This window comes from Canis aureus, chromosome 20 (assembly GCF_053574225.1).
Source record: "Canis aureus isolate CA01 chromosome 20, VMU_Caureus_v.1.0, whole genome shotgun sequence".
NCBI classification, from domain to species: Eukaryota; Metazoa; Chordata; class Mammalia; order Carnivora; family Canidae; genus Canis; species Canis aureus.
The window spans coordinates 24,629,448-24,647,282 of NC_135630.1; the positions used below are offsets into that span (position 1 = coordinate 24,629,448).

Sequence of the window (17,835 nt, forward strand, 5' to 3'; positions counted from 1 at the left end):
ATACAAAATTCTTTACTCATACTTCCCTAAGCTAAAAAAAAAAAAAAAAAAAGTCATTTTTGTGTTGTTTTTGTATGTTTCCATCAAGAAACTTTCTAAGTTTCTTGGTATTCTTTTTCCCCATATTTTTTTTTCTGATTCTTTAAAAGTAAATAGTTTTGCTAGACTCTGTCTTGTAATTTCCAAGGTATATGGTGGGCACTTTCAACAAGAAGTTTAAAGTTTTATTTTCTCTTTGGTTATAGTTTTAATAGTAGTTCTACTCCATAGTTTTCTTTTTCTTTTTCTTTTTTTTTAATTTATGATAGAGAGAGAGAGAGAGAGAGGCAGAGACACAGGCAGAGACACAGGCAGAGGGAGAAGCAGGCTCCATGCACTGGGAGCCCGATGTGGGATTCGATCCTGGGTCTCCAGGATCGCGCCCTGGGCCAAAGGCAGGCGCTAAACCTCTGCGCCACCCAGGGATCCCAGTTTTATTTTTCTTATTGAGAAAGATCCAATGTATATATGATCTTTTTTGCTGTTCTGTATCTAGCACTTCTATCTGACCTTTCATTTTTTGTTCCTCTACTCAAAATCTCTTAATTAGACTTGAAGCCAGATCTACTCTCCTTTAGATACTTTGTAATTTAGGCTTCACCTATAAGATGATTTTTATATTTTCTTTCAATTTCTTTCCTGAATTTGATCATTCTCCTTTTAAATTGTGCTTTTTGTCCACTTCTGTCCTGAATTTTCTGAATTTATGATTTAAGTCCTTCTTTTATATCTAAAAATACTCAGAAATGTTTAACACTTGTGGATGGGTGTGCAATTTTCCTCTGTCTCCTGTTTGTGTTTCTAAAGAATATTTCCATCAGCTAAAACCTTTGATTCCCATTTCCTATTTTCTTCTTTCAGTTTTTCATGGATGCTGCCCATCATTCTATAATCATTTTTCTGGACTAGGAATAGGAGATGTTTCTATGTAGATATGATGCATGTGTCCTACTAGGTTTCTTAATTCAAGGGAACCCTCTTCTGTTGATAAATATAAATGTTTTTCCTTGGGTGGTTGATGTATTCAAAGTTGACATATATTCTGATTTTATTTCCATAGCATTCAATTCCACAGCTTGCTTGCTTCTATCCTTTCACCACCAAATTCCATAGGATACTCCTGCTTTGCAAGCCTCATCCTCCCTTCCCCACTCATACCTTCCCCCCACGTTGCCCTTGTTAAGAAATCTTGGGTTTCCAGCCTCCAGAATGGTGAGAAATACATTTCTTCTGTTTAAGCAACTCATTTGCAGTATTTTGTTATGGAAGCCCGAGCAGCCTAAGACACTTGTTTATGCTGCAGGTGCCTGTCATGGATTTTATTTGCCATTCTTGTTGATCTGTAAGAATTTGGGAGCATGTGTAGAACAATTTGGATTAGCAGTTGCTAATATCTGATAAGCATCTAGAAGTCCTGGCAATTTGAATTCTTTAGAGAACCACAAGAACTTATCAGCCATGTGATCACCAAACCTAGTTCAGTTTAAGACTATTAGAAATGTTCTAGAACACAAGGAATTATTTCATCTCTATATAGTGCTAATCTTTGTCTAATTTTTACATGGTATAATTTATTAGAAGATGGTGAAACCCCTTTTCATCAATGGTTCAGGGTCACTCACACCTACCTTTTAGAGCAAAGCTGATAGCCAAAGTTCTTATTTACTGACAAGTAAAGGGCATTCACTATTTCAATGACACCACTTAAAAACAGTAGTGTGGTTAAGAATGTGGTTTCTTGAGTCAGACTGCCTGAGTTCAAATCACACTTTTTTAAGTAAATTACTTAATCTCTTTAAAATCTTCATTTTTTCATCTTACTGATTGGGATAATCATTACTGTGCAGATTAAATAAGATAATACATATAAAGCTTCTGACCCATAATAAGCATTCAATCACCATGCAGATATATTTAAAACAACTACTTAGCAACCAAATTAGGCTATGGTATAGAAAATAGTTTGCTTAAAAACACTTTCAAATTTCAGTAATTTTCTTAGAAGCAGTCAAGTAAAATTAGGTATAGTTATATGTAGTACCCAAAAATGTATCACTGGCTTGTGTTTTATAATAACAAATATAAGAAATATCTAAGACAGTTCTTGGCCCATAGTAAACTTTAATAAATATTTGTTGAATGAGTAAATAAAAATCACACAACAAAATGATATAACTGATATTTATCTCACCCCATTTGGGATCAAAGAATAGAGGATCTTGACTCTTTTGCAGTTATTTTGTGGAGCCTAGGAGCTACAAATAAATATATGTGAGATTTGCCATAATTTTATTGATCTGAATTTACAAAGCTCATCTGGAGACTTGTTATTTCCTCTGAGCTCACTACTATTATATATATATATATATATATATATATATATATATATATATATATATATATAATGATATTTGGGTCAATATAAACATCACTTATACTCATTGTGATATCTTTCTTTCTGATAACAAATGAGTGACTTTTGCACACCAAATTCTCCAACACCACCAGCTGGGTATCTGACAATTCAATTCAATTCTGACACTAGCTCCCTAGAGTTAGCACAGGTGCCACAAGTTAATGGTTTAGTGCTGCAAGACTGACCCCTCTTTGAACTCCAGTCACAAGCTCCATGGGCCATCTATGCTTCTGACTGACCAGCTATTAATTGGGGAGCTCTATAATTCCCTCTTCAGGTTCAATAATTCATTAGAATGGCTCACAGAACTCAACCAAAACACTTAACTTACATTTACCAGTTTATTATAAAGCATACAACTCAGAAATATCCAAAAGGAAGAGACGTCCAGGTAAGGTATGGGATGGTAGGGGAGCTGGTGCTCACTTTCCTTGCCCTCTCTGGCACCAACATGAAGCTCTAGGAGTCCCACCCTGACTCACCTCATTAGCATAAACAGGTGTGGTCAGGGGATCCCTGGGTGGCTCAGCGCTTTGGTGCCTGCCTTCCACCCAGGGTATGATCCTGGAGTCCTGGGATAGATTACCACATCAGGTTTCCTGCATGGAGCCTACTTCTCCTCTGTCTGTGTCCCTGCCTCTCTCTCTCTCTCTCTATCTGTGTCTCTCACGAATAAATAAATAAAATCTTTAAAAAACCAAAACAAAACAAAAACAGGTGTAGTCAGAAGGAGCTCCCTGTGATTAAGAAAACACTCCTATCACTCAGGAAATTCTAAGGGTATTAGGAGGTCTGCTAAGAACAAGGGACAAAGACCAAGTGTGTGTGCATATACTTTTTTTTTTTTACATTTTATTTATTTGAGAGAGAGAGAGAGAGAGAGAGAGAGCACATGCAGTAGGGAGGGGCAGAGGGAGAAGGAGAAGACTCTCCACGGAACAGGGAGCCTAAGGCAGGCTCAGTCCCAGGACCCCGGGATTATGACCTGAGCTGAAAGCAGATGCTTAACTACCCAGGTGCTGCAAGACTAAGTATATTTTTAATTATACCTGACCCAGTTTTTGGCCTCCTTGTCTAAATTCCTCTGCTCTGCTGTGTGATCAATTATGCCCCAAATCTGCACGTTTGCTGTTATAGTTTTCATTGACTAATATCTTAACTCAATGTTAGAATAGTTAAATAAAACACCTAAAAAAGACACTTAAAAATCACCTGATTTATGAAATAGTGTAGAGAGTAAGATTTAAAGAAATATAGCACCTGCAGAATTAGTTTCTTAAGTCATTGACATTTAACCATCATAAATCACGTATTGGTGTATCCTACCAAACTTGAATAGATTTAACCTTAATTAAATTCTCTGATTTTTCTGAGACTTGTTAATTTCTCTTTGTGATTTAGAAATCTCTGCTCTATAATCAGAATTTGTCTTCTTTATACTCTAGGTTAAAATACATCATTGACCATTGTTTTTTTACTCATCTTATGTTTGTTTTCTTTGTATTTTTGGACAAATATCTGAATATTCAGCGTCATTTTTTTCAATTGCCAGTAGTTAACAATAATACTAAAAAACAGAAGAAGAAGAAGAAGAAGAAAAAAAAACCCAGACCACATACATTATATATTCTCACTAATATGACCCTCCATGACTATTCTTTTCCAACAAGATTTTCCTCTACCTGACCATCTTGTTTTGTTCTTAGCTCTTTGCCCTTTGGAGCCAATACTTAAATCTATTTCTACTGTGAGTCAAAATGTCAAGAGGCAACCCCAGAAATACAAAATTAGATAGTTTTGTACCCTCAGGGGCTTAGTACAAGAAAAAAAAAAAAAAAGAGAAAGATCCAAGCCTAATGTTTCAACACCTTTAAATATATTTGTATTTAAAAGATCAAAACAGTAGTGTGTCTATCATAAAATGCCTCTGAAATTTTGAATAATTTGTAAATTACTTTTAAGAAACAAGTTGATCACGATTACGTTTAACTTACCTACAAATCGGGCAATAACCACAACTTCCTTGCTGTGTTAAGGTGAGGATTAAATTTGGTCAAATCTTATTCATCTGCTTAATCAACATATCTACAGAGATGTCTTTGTAGAGATGTCTAAAAGACATCCAAAATAAGAGGCTCAAAAAAACTCCTTCTCTCAGTATTCCAAATTTGCTCTTCCCTCAGTCTTCTCTGTCTCAATAAAGGATGACTCCATTTAATTTTCAGTTGCTTATTTTCTTTGTCTCTCCCTCTCCTCCTTTCTCCTCCTTCTGGTTAAATTCAAGTTACATCTAGAATCCCAACCTTTTCTCTCTATATCCCCACTACTACTCTGTCCAAACCACTAGTGCCTCTTCCTGGATCACTGCAATGAGCTTCTAAAAAGGTCTATGCTTTTTCCGTTACTTCCCTAAACCCCAGCAACCTAGTGATCTTTCTAAAATATATCACACCATGTCACTCCTTTGCTCAAAATCCTCATCTCCTCAGAATAAAAGCCAACATTCTTTTCTTTAGTTGAAGTAGACTTGACACACAGTGTTACATCAGTTTCATATGTGCAACATAGAGATTCAACAACTATACATTATGTTATGCTCACCACAAAAAAAAGCCAAGATTTTTTAATACCCACAAGCCCTCCTTGAGTTGCCTCCCTTTTATTTCTAATATTATCAGCTATGGCCCCCCTTCCAGCTCCCTCTACTCTAGTCATACCTTCCACTCTGCTGTTTGTTAGACATACCAAACAAGTTCTAGCCTTAGAGTCTTGGCAGTGGCTACCTTGAGGGGAAATACTGTTTCCCTGGCAAGTTACATGGCTCACTCCTACACCTCCTGCAGGGATTGCTGAAATGTCACCTTCTCAATGAGCCCTGCCTTTGATCATTTATATAAAACTGTACTTTTTACCTCCCCAAAACAACATCCATAGTCCTGATCCCATTTATCTTGCTTTGTGTTTTTTCTATAACCCCTATTCCTATGAAAATGCTCACAAACAAGGTACTATTGCAGATGGGAAAGGAAAAAGACACCCATAAGGGAAAGCCAGTCAAGAACCAGAACTAGCAATTATAGAATAAACAAACAAATAAATAATAACCGTACTGAAATATGATCAACATCATCGATAATTAGGAAAATACAAATTAAAGCAACAATGGGATACCCATTTTGGTAAAGATATTAATATATGTAGAGCTGCCTTCAGTAATAGGAAAATAAGAAGTCTTACACATAGATGATAGAAATGAAAACTACTATAACCAATCTGAAAAATAACCAAGAAGCATTATTAGAGTTTGAACATTCATATTCTTTGACCCATCAATCTAACTTTGGTAAATCTATTAAATATAAATAAAGTATTAGTATGTAAAACGATATCTAGATCATCTTTTTCTCTTTTTAAAATGTTTTATTTATTTATTCAAGAGAGAGCATGAAAGAGAGCACAAGCAGAGGGGAGGGGAGAGGGAGAAACAGACTCTCTACTGAGCAGGAAGCCCATGGAGCTTGATCTCAGGACTCCCCGGATCATGACCTGAGCCCAAGAAAGACGCTTACCTGACTGAGGCACCCAGGTGCCCCTACACAAGTATTTCTATTACAGATTGATTTTAGTGAAATTAAAAAGGAAAAATTATTAAAAACAACTTGATATTCCAATATAGGGAAATGACTAAATAAATTTGGTCCATTCATAACTTTGAAATAATATTTGGCCATTAAAAATAATTGGTTAAAAAATAAATAAAAATAAAAAATAAAAATAATTGGTTAATGCTAGATGTATGAATCTGAAATAATGTTCAGAGTAATATAAAATATTCAAATAATTACCAGAGTAATGTATAATAGGGCATATTTTTATTTTAAAAAAGAAAGGAAGAAAAAATATCACATAAATATTATTTTATATGTATATATACTAATTATCACAGTAAGGTAAAACTCAGGGAAGAATATAAATATTATTAACATTTTCTTTTTTATCTTCTCTAATGTTTGCTTGTTAAAATGGATGTGCTTTTTGATGTAAAAATAAAGAAAAAAATAGTTTATTGTTTGAAAATACATAGCCCAATACTTTGATAAATATATGAGTTTATGTATCATATCAGAGGACCTAGATTTTTACCTCAATTCTCAAAAATAAAAAAGTGGCATTTTTAAATTAACCATGTAATTTCAACATTGAATTGATCTAGGGTATTTCCTTTAACTACATATGAGGAAAATGGGATCCTTGCGCACATAGCAGTTTCTTGGCATATGGCCATCGAATAAATAGAATAGATGCATTCATTAATAGGCCAAGAATGAGCTAAGTACTTGCCCACATCACAGGTAGGTAGTGGCAGAGGTACATCTAGAATCCAGATCTTCCGATTCCGGGTCCAGGGCTCTTTCCATGACCACATAAGTTTGGAAGAGCAGCAGGGAGAAAAATGTATTGCCTGAAGCAATGATAGACTTATCCAGAAAACCCTTATAAATATTCTAGCTCTATATTTACCTAAGGCAAAAATCACAGCAAAGAACCATTCATTATATTCTCCTCTTAGAAAGCTTGTTATTTTCTCTTTTGGGTGTTTTGCTTTTGTGCTTCGTTTTTTGAAGCTTGCAAAATAATGCTTAGGAATTAATATTAAACACATGAGACATAAAATAATACCTAATCACCAGATGTTCTAGCCTGGAGCCTGCTGCTCTGTCAGACGCAGGCCAGTGACCACAAGCCATCTGCATGGTTTCTACTGTGAGTCCTCTTGTGGTCCTTTCTGAGCATTAAATAAAGCCTTAATACGGCTACCCGGTTGTTCCCTTTTGTGGAACATTTGATTAGCACCTTTTCTGGACTTTCCTCACACCCCAAAACTTCCTCTCTTGCCCCCTACTCATTCAGGCTCCTCAGAAGCATGCACTGACGTAGCTTAGAGTCCATTCATAAATTAACCATAGTTACTGCAGCCACCAAATTTCCCCCTTGACCTTCAACTCCTACTCTCTTCCCCAACGCACAGTTCCATTCTCACTAATATTTAGAGTCTCTTACCAAAAAGTGACCTTTACTTTCACTCTCACCTAGCATATCCAAAGAACAGTTTCACTTTGTGACAATCTCCTCTGGGTTAGTTTACCTAAGATATATGATTGTCCTGTACAGTTCTGCTTTTTCCTTTGAGTCTGAGCAGAAGACTTGGAATGGCCAGCTAGACTGGAGTCCAGAAATCCAATGGATGAAAAGAAACAAAAAGCTCTCTGAGGAAATAAAAGCAAAACACACACACACACACACACACACACACACACACACACACACACACAATCTGTTTAAGAAGGGATACCCAGCACGCTTGCTTGTTGGCAGTATTTCCCTGGTCGTTAAATCAATCAAGCAGCAAGTGTCAGCCAGAGGTGGTTTTTTTTTTTTTTTTTTTTTTTTCAATTATATTGTTCAGTCATGGGCAAAGGAAGTTTTCTAATCAGCAGTTCGTTGGTGGTTACCAAAAGCACCATGCGAGCTGGAAGCCTGCTGGTCAGGGCATGTACGCCCAGGGATCTCTTTATGCATCCAGAGACTGCCAGTGGCTCTGCAGCTGCCAACTGTCAAAACTCTGTGTAAAGATGAAAAACGTTGCTCAGAAGCGTGGAAAATCCCCTCAGCCTGACAAGTTCTAACTAGGTATAGTTTTGAGAAATTGGGTCTAAATAAAGACTGCTGAGGGCCCTACTATAACGTTTTTGAGAAATCTTGGACTGCAAAGTGTCCTATTCTTAATTTAAGATTATGCAAAGGGAATTTGTAATTTTCGTAGTGTCTTCTTTGTAAAATTTCTTCTGCAGTTGTCCTAGTCACCCACTGCCATTGCTTAGCACTCCCAGGTGTGATGGGTGTTGCCTGTTTGGGTGAGAAGAGGCAAGAGGAGGTTCCTTTAGCCTGTCTGTATCCAGGTGGGGGCAGTAAGGAGGCTGATTCAGAGTGGTCACCATGCCTCAACCTACAAACAGAGGAGATGCCCAATGCCACCCCAGCGTTGCCAGGTAAGGGCTCTGCCTCTGACTGTGGTTTTTGAGAGGGGACACAGTTGCCTGGGCACCACTAGCCCGTTGCAGTGCCTTCGTGTAATTGAGAAACAGGGGCTCCTCCTTCTGGGTACAGGCAGCCCACCCCAGAGCTCTTAGTGTGGCAAGGGGACACGGGGACATCCCAGCCTGCCCTGCCTCCTACATCACCAGCTCTTGCACAGCAGCCAGGACAACTGCACTCTGTGAGTTACTCTGCACCAAAGTCACCTCTAAGAGATCAAGCTCCCTCTGCTTCCTGTCTTATTGGGGGGTAACCAAAGGGATGCTTCATGTCTGGACATTGTGAATTTGGGTTTCCTTCCACGATCTGTTTTCTCTTCCCTGGAACATTCCTCTCTAGGCGTTGCAGCTTGGCACACACCATGTGTTCCAGCTGAGTGTGGGAGAATTGGGCAGATAAAAATCAGTTCTGTTGTAAGTTTAATCTCACATCTCTCAACTTGTCATGGGTTGAAATTTTTAATCGATGGTTGCCAGTTGCCACTCTTCTAGTCCATTGACCCCTAGCTCCTGGCCAGGACCTGTGGAGTCCGTGCGTGCCCTGCCCGTTTCCCTCTGCTGGGCAGAGGCCTTGGCAAGCTGCAAGAGGAGCTCCATTCTTTTCTCACAGGCTTCATGGCCATCCTATTTCACTTTTGAAGAAAAGCTGCTGTCAGGAGCTATTACAGACACCTTCCTGAACTTCCCCTAGCTCTTGCCCTTGCTGGCTCCCTGCGGAGGTGCCCCAAGAGCACCTCCCAGCTTTCCCATCCTCCAGAGAGTCTCTCGATTTTCCTTCTCTGTTTTGATTTTGGCCTGAAATGTCTGTCTCCTCTCTCTCATCCTTGCATAGTGCTCTTGCTTGGGGCTGCTATGCTGCATCTTGGGACTCCTGGGAGTTTTTTTGTTTTTTTTTTTAATTTTGTTGGAGAGTTTCATCAAACCACCCCTCCAGATTTTCACACAATGCTCTGTCTCTAGCCATCATAGGGGATCTGGACCCTTTTCAAGAGAATTTTTGAGAAGTTTTACATGTTAAAGATATTATCTTTCTTAGAAACCTCCCTAATTGCTCATTTTTATTTTAAAAATGTAATACTTCGGAACTATGTGTATTTTATGACATAAACTCTAGGGTCATAATGCAGACCATAGTCGCTGTGGAGAAGAGGGATAGTTCTTATAACATAATTTATGATTTTGTTAACATTCTCCTTGAACCTATTTATGTTTTCAAACACATATACTAAAATTTTACTTATTTGAGAGCAATTAATCTTCTTGATCAGTGTTCCAGACCCTGACTAGATCTTCTGAGCCATGTTTATTAATGAACCTGGCAGCAGATTCACTGTAAGTTTGTTTTGAGGCCAGATAATTATTGTTGTTTTTAAGAAATCCTAAAGTGTAATTTCCACAATAGAATTTTCTTTTTCTTTTTTGTTCATTGATATAATGTGCCAGCCATCCAGAAAAACGTCTGACACATAGTGGGTTTTCAATAATTATTTGCTAAATGGATGAATGATAAAATCTAGTCATTCTTTATTTTTTTTTTCATTCTTTTTTTATTTTGCTTTTTTTTTAAGCTCTGTAGAGCTGTGAGGATGGTTTCACAAGCAAACGATATGTTTTGGGTTATTTTTTTTCTCTGAATGCAATGCCTTACAATGAAAGTCATGTACTACTTTTCAAAGCTACCCATCAGCTTGTGTATCTTTCCTGGAGTTAATTGCTTTTGCTTTAGAATTTTGGCTTGAAAAGGCTTTAAAAATGTCATCATCATTGCTTACTTTTTCTTTTCGGTAATTTATCAGAAACAAAAACAAAAGCAAACCCCCAAATCTTTCCTAGCCTAGATCCCTAAGAGAAACCAAATATTTATACTGATCCAGAAATATATCTATTATCTATATCCTTCATTTCTTTTCTAGAAACTGATTTTTAGAACATGACAAAACATTTTTGTTGCTACTCAATTTTTAAAGTTGCTTTTACCTACCTATAATCTTAGTCAAGTTTTCACATGTGTCTTTATTCAGGGAAGCAAGATTTGTCCGTACAGAAAGTTTTCTTTCTACAGTTTAAATTTACTTTCATACTAGTGGATCTATATCATGAAATTCCACTACTGACAGATAAAGTCTTTGACTTTCTTATATGGCTCTTCTTGTTAATTAACATATGATCAGTAGTCCACATGTCTCTTTCATCATGGCGAACATATTTTGAAGAAGATTCCTAAATTTTCCCTCAAATTCCTTCAGAATCTTTGGGTGAATCCCAGTTTTTTTGTTTATGTGTAGCTATACAGCCAGACTTAGAATAGATCCTCCGTGTGCTTGCACTTGGACTTAGGTGTTAAGAAACACCCAAAGTCTTTAACAGGAAAGTCGAAAATCAAGTTTCTTAACTCTGAACAGCCATCTGCTTGTTCTTTTAATTTTTTAAGTTTTTATTTTAATTCCAGTTTGTTAACATATGGTGTTATATTAGTTTCAGTTGTACGATATAGTGATTCAACACTTCCATACTCAGCTTTTGCATTGCACCAATAGTCTCACTGCCGTCTAGCTGGTTTTTGCCTGTCGGGTACTTAAATACATTGTATATTATTATCATTTATTAAGCCTCATAATTTGGACCAAGTTGGCTCATGTTTATTCTTGAATGCTTTAAATTGAGTTCCTATTGTACCCATGGATATCTTTACTAAAGGAAAAGACCTTACACTCTGATGATACGTTAAACAGCAAAAGCAAAATATAGAAGTTCATATACCCCTAAACCCAATTTACAAAAAAAGTGTGTATAAAGAAGATATTTATTCCAAAGTCTATTCTAAGTTTTCTGCATTAAAGTTGTAGTCTTAAATAATTATTATAAAAAATACTTATTACAAAGATTAAAGTACTCATTATTCATATTTCTTAAGCATTGTTGAGACTTGACTTCATTAGCTATTCATACTTTTTTAGCATGAATGCATATTTTTAAACAATTTTTTTTCATTTACAAAACTTAATTCTTTCCCCTGGAGATATATGATTTCATCTTTCTACAAATAGTCTGACCAATATTTTTATTTTCCAAATCTCACTGGAATTCTGAATCTACTTGTGTTGTGATCTCCATTACACAGTCAACCACGCACAATTACTTCCTGTACCAGTTCCTGATTTTTTTTTTTTTTTTAGTTCTTCAGGACCTCATCTTGTATATGACCCTTTCTTTTCTTATTGTTTTTTTTTTCCCCTTTTAAATCTTACTTGTTATGGGAAAAAAGAACTACTTTTTAAAAGATCTACCTCTACCAGTGTCACTATGATTTATTCTAATGCTTCACCTTTGTACACATAATCCTTGCTCAATGGAAAGTAAGAGTTAAAATTTCATCTCTGGCAAATGATTTCATCTCTGTGAACCTCAGTTTCCTCAGCTGTAAGACAAGGAAGGCAGTTCTGAACTCAGGAGGGACTGCTATGTATTGAATGAGATAAAGCATATACAGTGTTGAGTGCAATGCCGGGCTCGATATACACCGTCATCCCCATGACTAGCCCGGCTAGGCCGACTTTATGTTTGTCTTATTTCAACAGGTGTCCCTGAGTGAGGGTGAATGTCATGTCTTTAGTGGAATGCTACTGTTTCTCATCCTTCCTGTCATCACTCATAAAAACAGTCACCTCACCTACCCTTTTGTCCCTGTTTTTACTGCAGAATGCTACCTTGCCTTTGAAGATTTTCCTTTTTCCACTGGATCTCTGAAACACCAGCTGTCTGCGAGATTTACTCCTGCTGCCATGTATATTCTGACCTACTCAGTTTTAGTAATTCCTATTCTGGTCTCGTGTGTGTGTGTGCATGTGTGTGTGTGTGTGTGTGTGTGTAGTTGCATTTATACAAATACTAGAGTTGCTCTAATGTCAATCCTGAAAAGAAGTGTGAAGAACAAAACCCAATTTTATATCAAATAATAAAATTGTTTTGTTTTGCTGGTTTCCCACATAATCACGACCCTTGATGATTCCCATCTTAATTCAATAGTTTGATTCTTTGTAAAAACAAAGAGAAGCCAGTGTTGTTTTCTTTTTTCCATTTCACCTACAGATAAATAATCCATTCTCGATACTCAGAAATGAGTAGACAAGGTCCATATAACTTTAGAGCTTTTACATCTAAAAATAATACTGTGATAAAAACTCATTTTAAGCACCTGTAATATTCTCTGATGTCAAAGGTCATATCCTTATGTAGAAAGAAATGTAATTCATGAAAGAACAAAATCCCTTTTAGGCACATTTCTTTCTTTTCAAAACTCATCCAAAATAATGAGGGCAGTCTTGGTTGATTTTGAAGGTTATTGGGCCTTACACAAAGAAGTTTTACAGAAATATTTGTGGAATTAAATGAGAAAAAAGTCTTTCTGAGAATTCTCATATTATAGAAGCCTACTTCTACACATTTCCAAAAGTAGGCTTCTACAATATGAAAAGTTCAACAGAACCTGTGTATTTATTCTAAGTCTACATGGAGGTCAAATGCCAGCTATTACAAAGCAAAGGTGAAGAAATTCAAAGTTTGGTGGTTTTGTTTGGTTTTGTTGAGTGTGTATGTTTGTTTGTTTGTTTGTTTGTTTGTTTGTTTGTTTGTTTGTTTCTTTCTTTCTTTCTTTCTTTCTTTCTTTCTTTCCTAACTGGGTTTTAAATATTATGGCGAAAATAGCTCATTTGTTCTTCTGGAAGGGCTGGAACAGACCATCAAAGTAATATGATTTGTACAAATGTTCTTCCTCTGTATTCTTTTTACAAAAGTAAAACAAGACACCTAATCATCTTTGCTTTGTTTTGGTTTGCACAAATTTCACAAATCTCAAAGAAGATTTATTGGCCTATGTCTTAGTGTCTGCTATATAATGAAATGCTAATTTCATTTTTATAAAATGATTCCAACATTGAGCATAAGATATGTGTCAAATCAGATTTTATTTTTATTTTATTTTAAAATAATTTCAAACTTGCCAAACATGTATAAGTATACAAAGTTCTTTCTACTCCTGTGTCATTCAGAAATGAATTACCACTGGATGATTTAGCGTGCATTTCTTACAACCAAGGACATTCTTCTAGGTAACTACAAGATAATCACCTATCCAGGAAGAAAACCTTTTCCTCTACCCATTTAGGTTCAGTATCAGGGGCCTGCTAATTTAACTGACAAAGGCTGCTTAACAGGAAAAAAGTAATATACATTTATTAATCTTTTTATTAGCACAGTGGTTCACAGAAGTGAGTGAAACTTAAAGAAGCAGTTAGATTTGTGAGCCTATCTATACTTCTTAACAAAGGCAAGAGGGTGTGAGCATCAGGGGAAGATAAATTGTAGAGAAGTGAGTAGGAAATATAAGGGGGAACCAATGGTATAAGGTCCAGTTTAGTCACATTTGTTTATGCTGATTAATCCATGCTGGCTCTCCATCACTGTGGATAAAAGTCTCTCTTCTCATCCTGGTACAGGAGAGGGATGAAATTTATGCCACCTTCACAAAGGGAAATGTATGCTGTCTTTTTAGGGAGATCAGGGGAGGGCAGAGAAGTTCTTCCTGTGTTTGTCTCCACTAAATTGCCTTCAGCTTAAAATCATCCTATGTCAAAGTGATATAAAATGCCACACATCAGAATCAGAAAATGAACATTGGCACAATACTACCATCTAATCCTCAAACCCACTCAGTTTTTTGCCAATTGTCCTCTTCATACCCCTCTCATAGAAAAAAGGATGCAATCCAGGATCATACATTGCATTTATTTTTCATGATTTTAAGCCTCTTTCAATCTGAGATAGTTCCCCGATCTTTGCTTGTCAAGTTCATGACTTGACACTTTCTAGGCCTGATAGTCAATAGAATGCCTCTCAGTCGGCTTTCAGCTAATGTCCCTCATAATTAGATTCAGATTATGCATTTTGGACAATAATGGCAAAGGTGTGAAGCTGTGTGCATTTAATGTATTCCATCAGATGGTCACAGTTTGGATTTTTCTCATTACAGGTAATTTCAACCTTGATAATTTGACTAAGGTGGTGCTTGCCAAAATTCTCTAATGTAAAGTTTTTCTTTAGTATTTCCTCCAGTAGTCACTAAATATTGGGGAGGGAGATCTCATAAAATTATACAAATATTCCATTCTTCATAAAAATTTTAGCCACGAGTTTTAGCATCCATTGATATTTATTTGAATTGTTACTGTGATGACTGCCAAATATTGGTTTTCTAATACCATAATTTCTTCTGTATCTTTTAGTAGGCATTCCAATGTAAACACTTCTCCTGTCCCCATTCATGTTTATTTTAAAATTTGTATAAGTATAAATTAATAAGTTTCTATTTTAATGAGTTGTAATGCACTCTTATCATTATTTATGTAATGCTAAAATTGTCCTACTTGTTTTTTAAAGATTTTTATTTATTTACTTATTTGAGAGAGAGAGAGAGCTAGGGGAGGAACAGAGGGAGAGAGACAAGCAGACTCCGTGCTGAATGTAGAGCCCAATGCAGGGCTTGATCCCTTGACCTTGAGATCATGATCTGAAACAAAATCAAGAGTAGGACATTCAACCGACTGAGCCACCTAGGAGCCCCTCAAAACTGTCCCATTTTTAAGCAATCTTTTGAATACTTCCTAATTTCTGGCACAAAAAGGAATTACAGGTTCATCAATTTTACTTTCGTATGAACATTACTAAAAAAAAAAAAAAAGTGAATATGGACTATTGCAATCTTTAATAAACCAACTTACTAGTATAGGAAGAAATCTATTTGGTGTAAATCTATTACATAAATGTTAAACAATGACTGCAACTTAAAAAACAAACACCCCCCCCCCAAAAAAAAAACAAATTTACTAAAAAAGAAACACAATTTTAATTTAAAAATTTTTAAAGAAAATAAACAGATGAACTACGATTATTACACATGCGTACACTACACATCTCTCCTCTCTTTCTCTCCAACTCTCTTCCTCAAAATTCAAAATGAAAATGTGAGCAACCTCAGAAACTAGTTTCTACCTGAACTGAATGCAGAGTGCCCTCTAGAGGCTTCATTCAATCAGTGCAGTATTTCCAACCGCGGAGGAACCTACTTAAATTTCTATTGGTTTTCAGACACAGTTCTCATTAAATACTTAGGATCATTCTACACGTAATAATAACTGACTATGAGTTGATTCAGCATATTGGGTACTGCCTGCAAGAAAACTAATGCAAGGGATCAGTTTGCGACCTTTGGTAACACCGTTATGAAATCTCAAATTTCTCACACAATGAATGTGTTAGTAGCTTATTCCATTATTTCCTCAACATCCGTAGACAGACCAGCGTGGATTCCAGTGAGCCATCTGCCTCACTTGCCAGTCTTCGCTTGGCTCTGCATCTCCCTGTGCTGTTTGCTGCTGCAAACCCACAGACTGCTCATAAACTAAGACCAAGAATGGCAACCATGTCTTGAAACTCCAAAACAGATGTGAAAAAAAAAATCACATTTAAGCTGATATAGTTTACATAGATATTATTTAATGGCCAATTAAGTAGAAAGGTAAATTATTTTATTATAAAGTTTTTATACGGCTCTTGAGTTTACAGTGTCTAAATTACTTAATACTTCAGATATAGATTTAAAAAAAAGATTTTATTTATTTATTTATTTATTTATTTATTTATTTATTTATTTATTTATTTATTTCGGAGAAAGAGAGTGAGAGAGAGAGAGATCAAAAACAGGAGAAAAGTGCAGAGGGAGAAGCAGGGTCCCCGCTAAACAGGGAGACTGATGTGAGGCTCCCTCCCAGGACCCCGGAATAATGACCTGAGCCAGAGCGGACTTTAACCATCTGAGCCACCCAGGCAGCCTACCTCATATATAGATATTAAAAGCATGTCTTTCTCATCTACTTTGCTATAATTTAAAATAATTTTAATGAGATAATTTTACCAATAGCTGTTCCTTTATTTTTTTTTTTTTAAGATTTTATTTATTTATTCATGAGAGAGAGAGGCAGAGACACAGGCAGAGGGAGAAGCAGGCCCCATGCAGGGAGCCTGACACAGGGCTCGATCCCAGGTCTCCAGGATCATGCCCTGGACTGAAGGTGGCAACTAAACCGCTGAGCCACCCGAGCTGCCCAAGCTGTTCCTTTAAAATAGAAAGTCCTTTCAAACATGTGTCCCAATGAAATTCAGCTCTAATAATATGAATTTAAGAGAATAGTTTTAAGATGACATTGTTTTATTGTTTGGTGGTCACTCTTACCTAAATACATAGTCAAGAAACATCATTGAGGTACAAAGAATATTACAATTATTAGATATGACTCCAAATTTAGTCTTCCAGTCTTCCTAGTCACACATTAGTATTGTGTAGAGATTTGAGAGATACATTTTCAGAAGTTAAAGGAAAATGAGTGTCAATGCAAGACCGGTTACATCAGATGAAAATACCAGGCCTAACTTTTCTCCTTTGCTTTTTTGAGACAGACTCAAGAGTACAATATATCATTTAATGTTCCTGTTGAAATTCTTATTTCCAAGAACATTATAAGGGAGGAAAATTCCTTCTGCTGACCATTTTAGGTCTCGGCTGGGTCTCTGTCATAAAAGACTGCTTGCAAGAGGAAAACATACAAATGTTTCTGTGATATGGGAGCACTTGTGTGGAAAGGACGATCCAAAGAAATGGCAAAACCTAAATGCTTTTCTACTAGGTGTAACAGAGAGAAGCTGCTGTGGGAAATGTAAAATGTATGGTGAGGCTAAAGGAAAAGCAGAATTATTTCAACAAGATCTGTTTGTGCAGAATTCTCTCAGTCTTCCTGTCCTTGGTAATAAGAATGTTCCTTTTCTCCTAGTAGAAAGAGGACATCTTTCAAATGGAGTCTTATCTCCTGTTTTCAGGAAGAGAAAAGATCTGGATGCTTTTCTTACATCTGCTGTTTTTCAAGAGACTTTAACTCAGAAGTAATCCTTATGCTGAAGTGGCATATTTTGGACTGGAATAGTCGCCCACCCTTCAGCATTAACAATAAAATATATACTTTTTCTGTGCATGTATATCTAGTTTAATTTTATTCTCTTCCTGATGTTTATCAATAAATCAATATGAGTAGATTTATACTACAGAACACTGGTTCCAAAGCACTGACTAGGTGATGCAAATGTTGGAATAAGTGCCAAGGTTTTCTTGACTTAAAAAGGAAGGTTTAACTTGTTCGTAATGCTGGTTAGGAACTATGTTTCCTATCACTTCAATCT

The 17,835-nt window shown here is 36.3% G+C and overlaps 1 protein-coding gene across 3 annotated transcripts in view; it reads left to right on the forward strand.

Moving 5' to 3' along the window:
* The window catches only part of TNIP3 (TNFAIP3 interacting protein 3), a 103,343-nt gene that overhangs the window by 24,187 nt on the left and 61,321 nt on the right, over positions 1 to 17,835 (forward strand). The window contains exon 1 of one of the 3 annotated variants that reach the window (XM_077861172.1): positions 8,354 to 8,505. The exons of the other annotated variants lie outside the window; for them this stretch is intronic. Within the exon in view, the coding sequence (XP_077717298.1) occupies positions 8,453 to 8,505 (53 nt within the window). The 5' untranslated portion in view covers positions 8,354 to 8,452. Of the gene's footprint in view, positions 1 to 8,353; positions 8,506 to 17,835 lie in introns of those variants that run through there. 3 annotated transcript variants of the gene reach the window in all.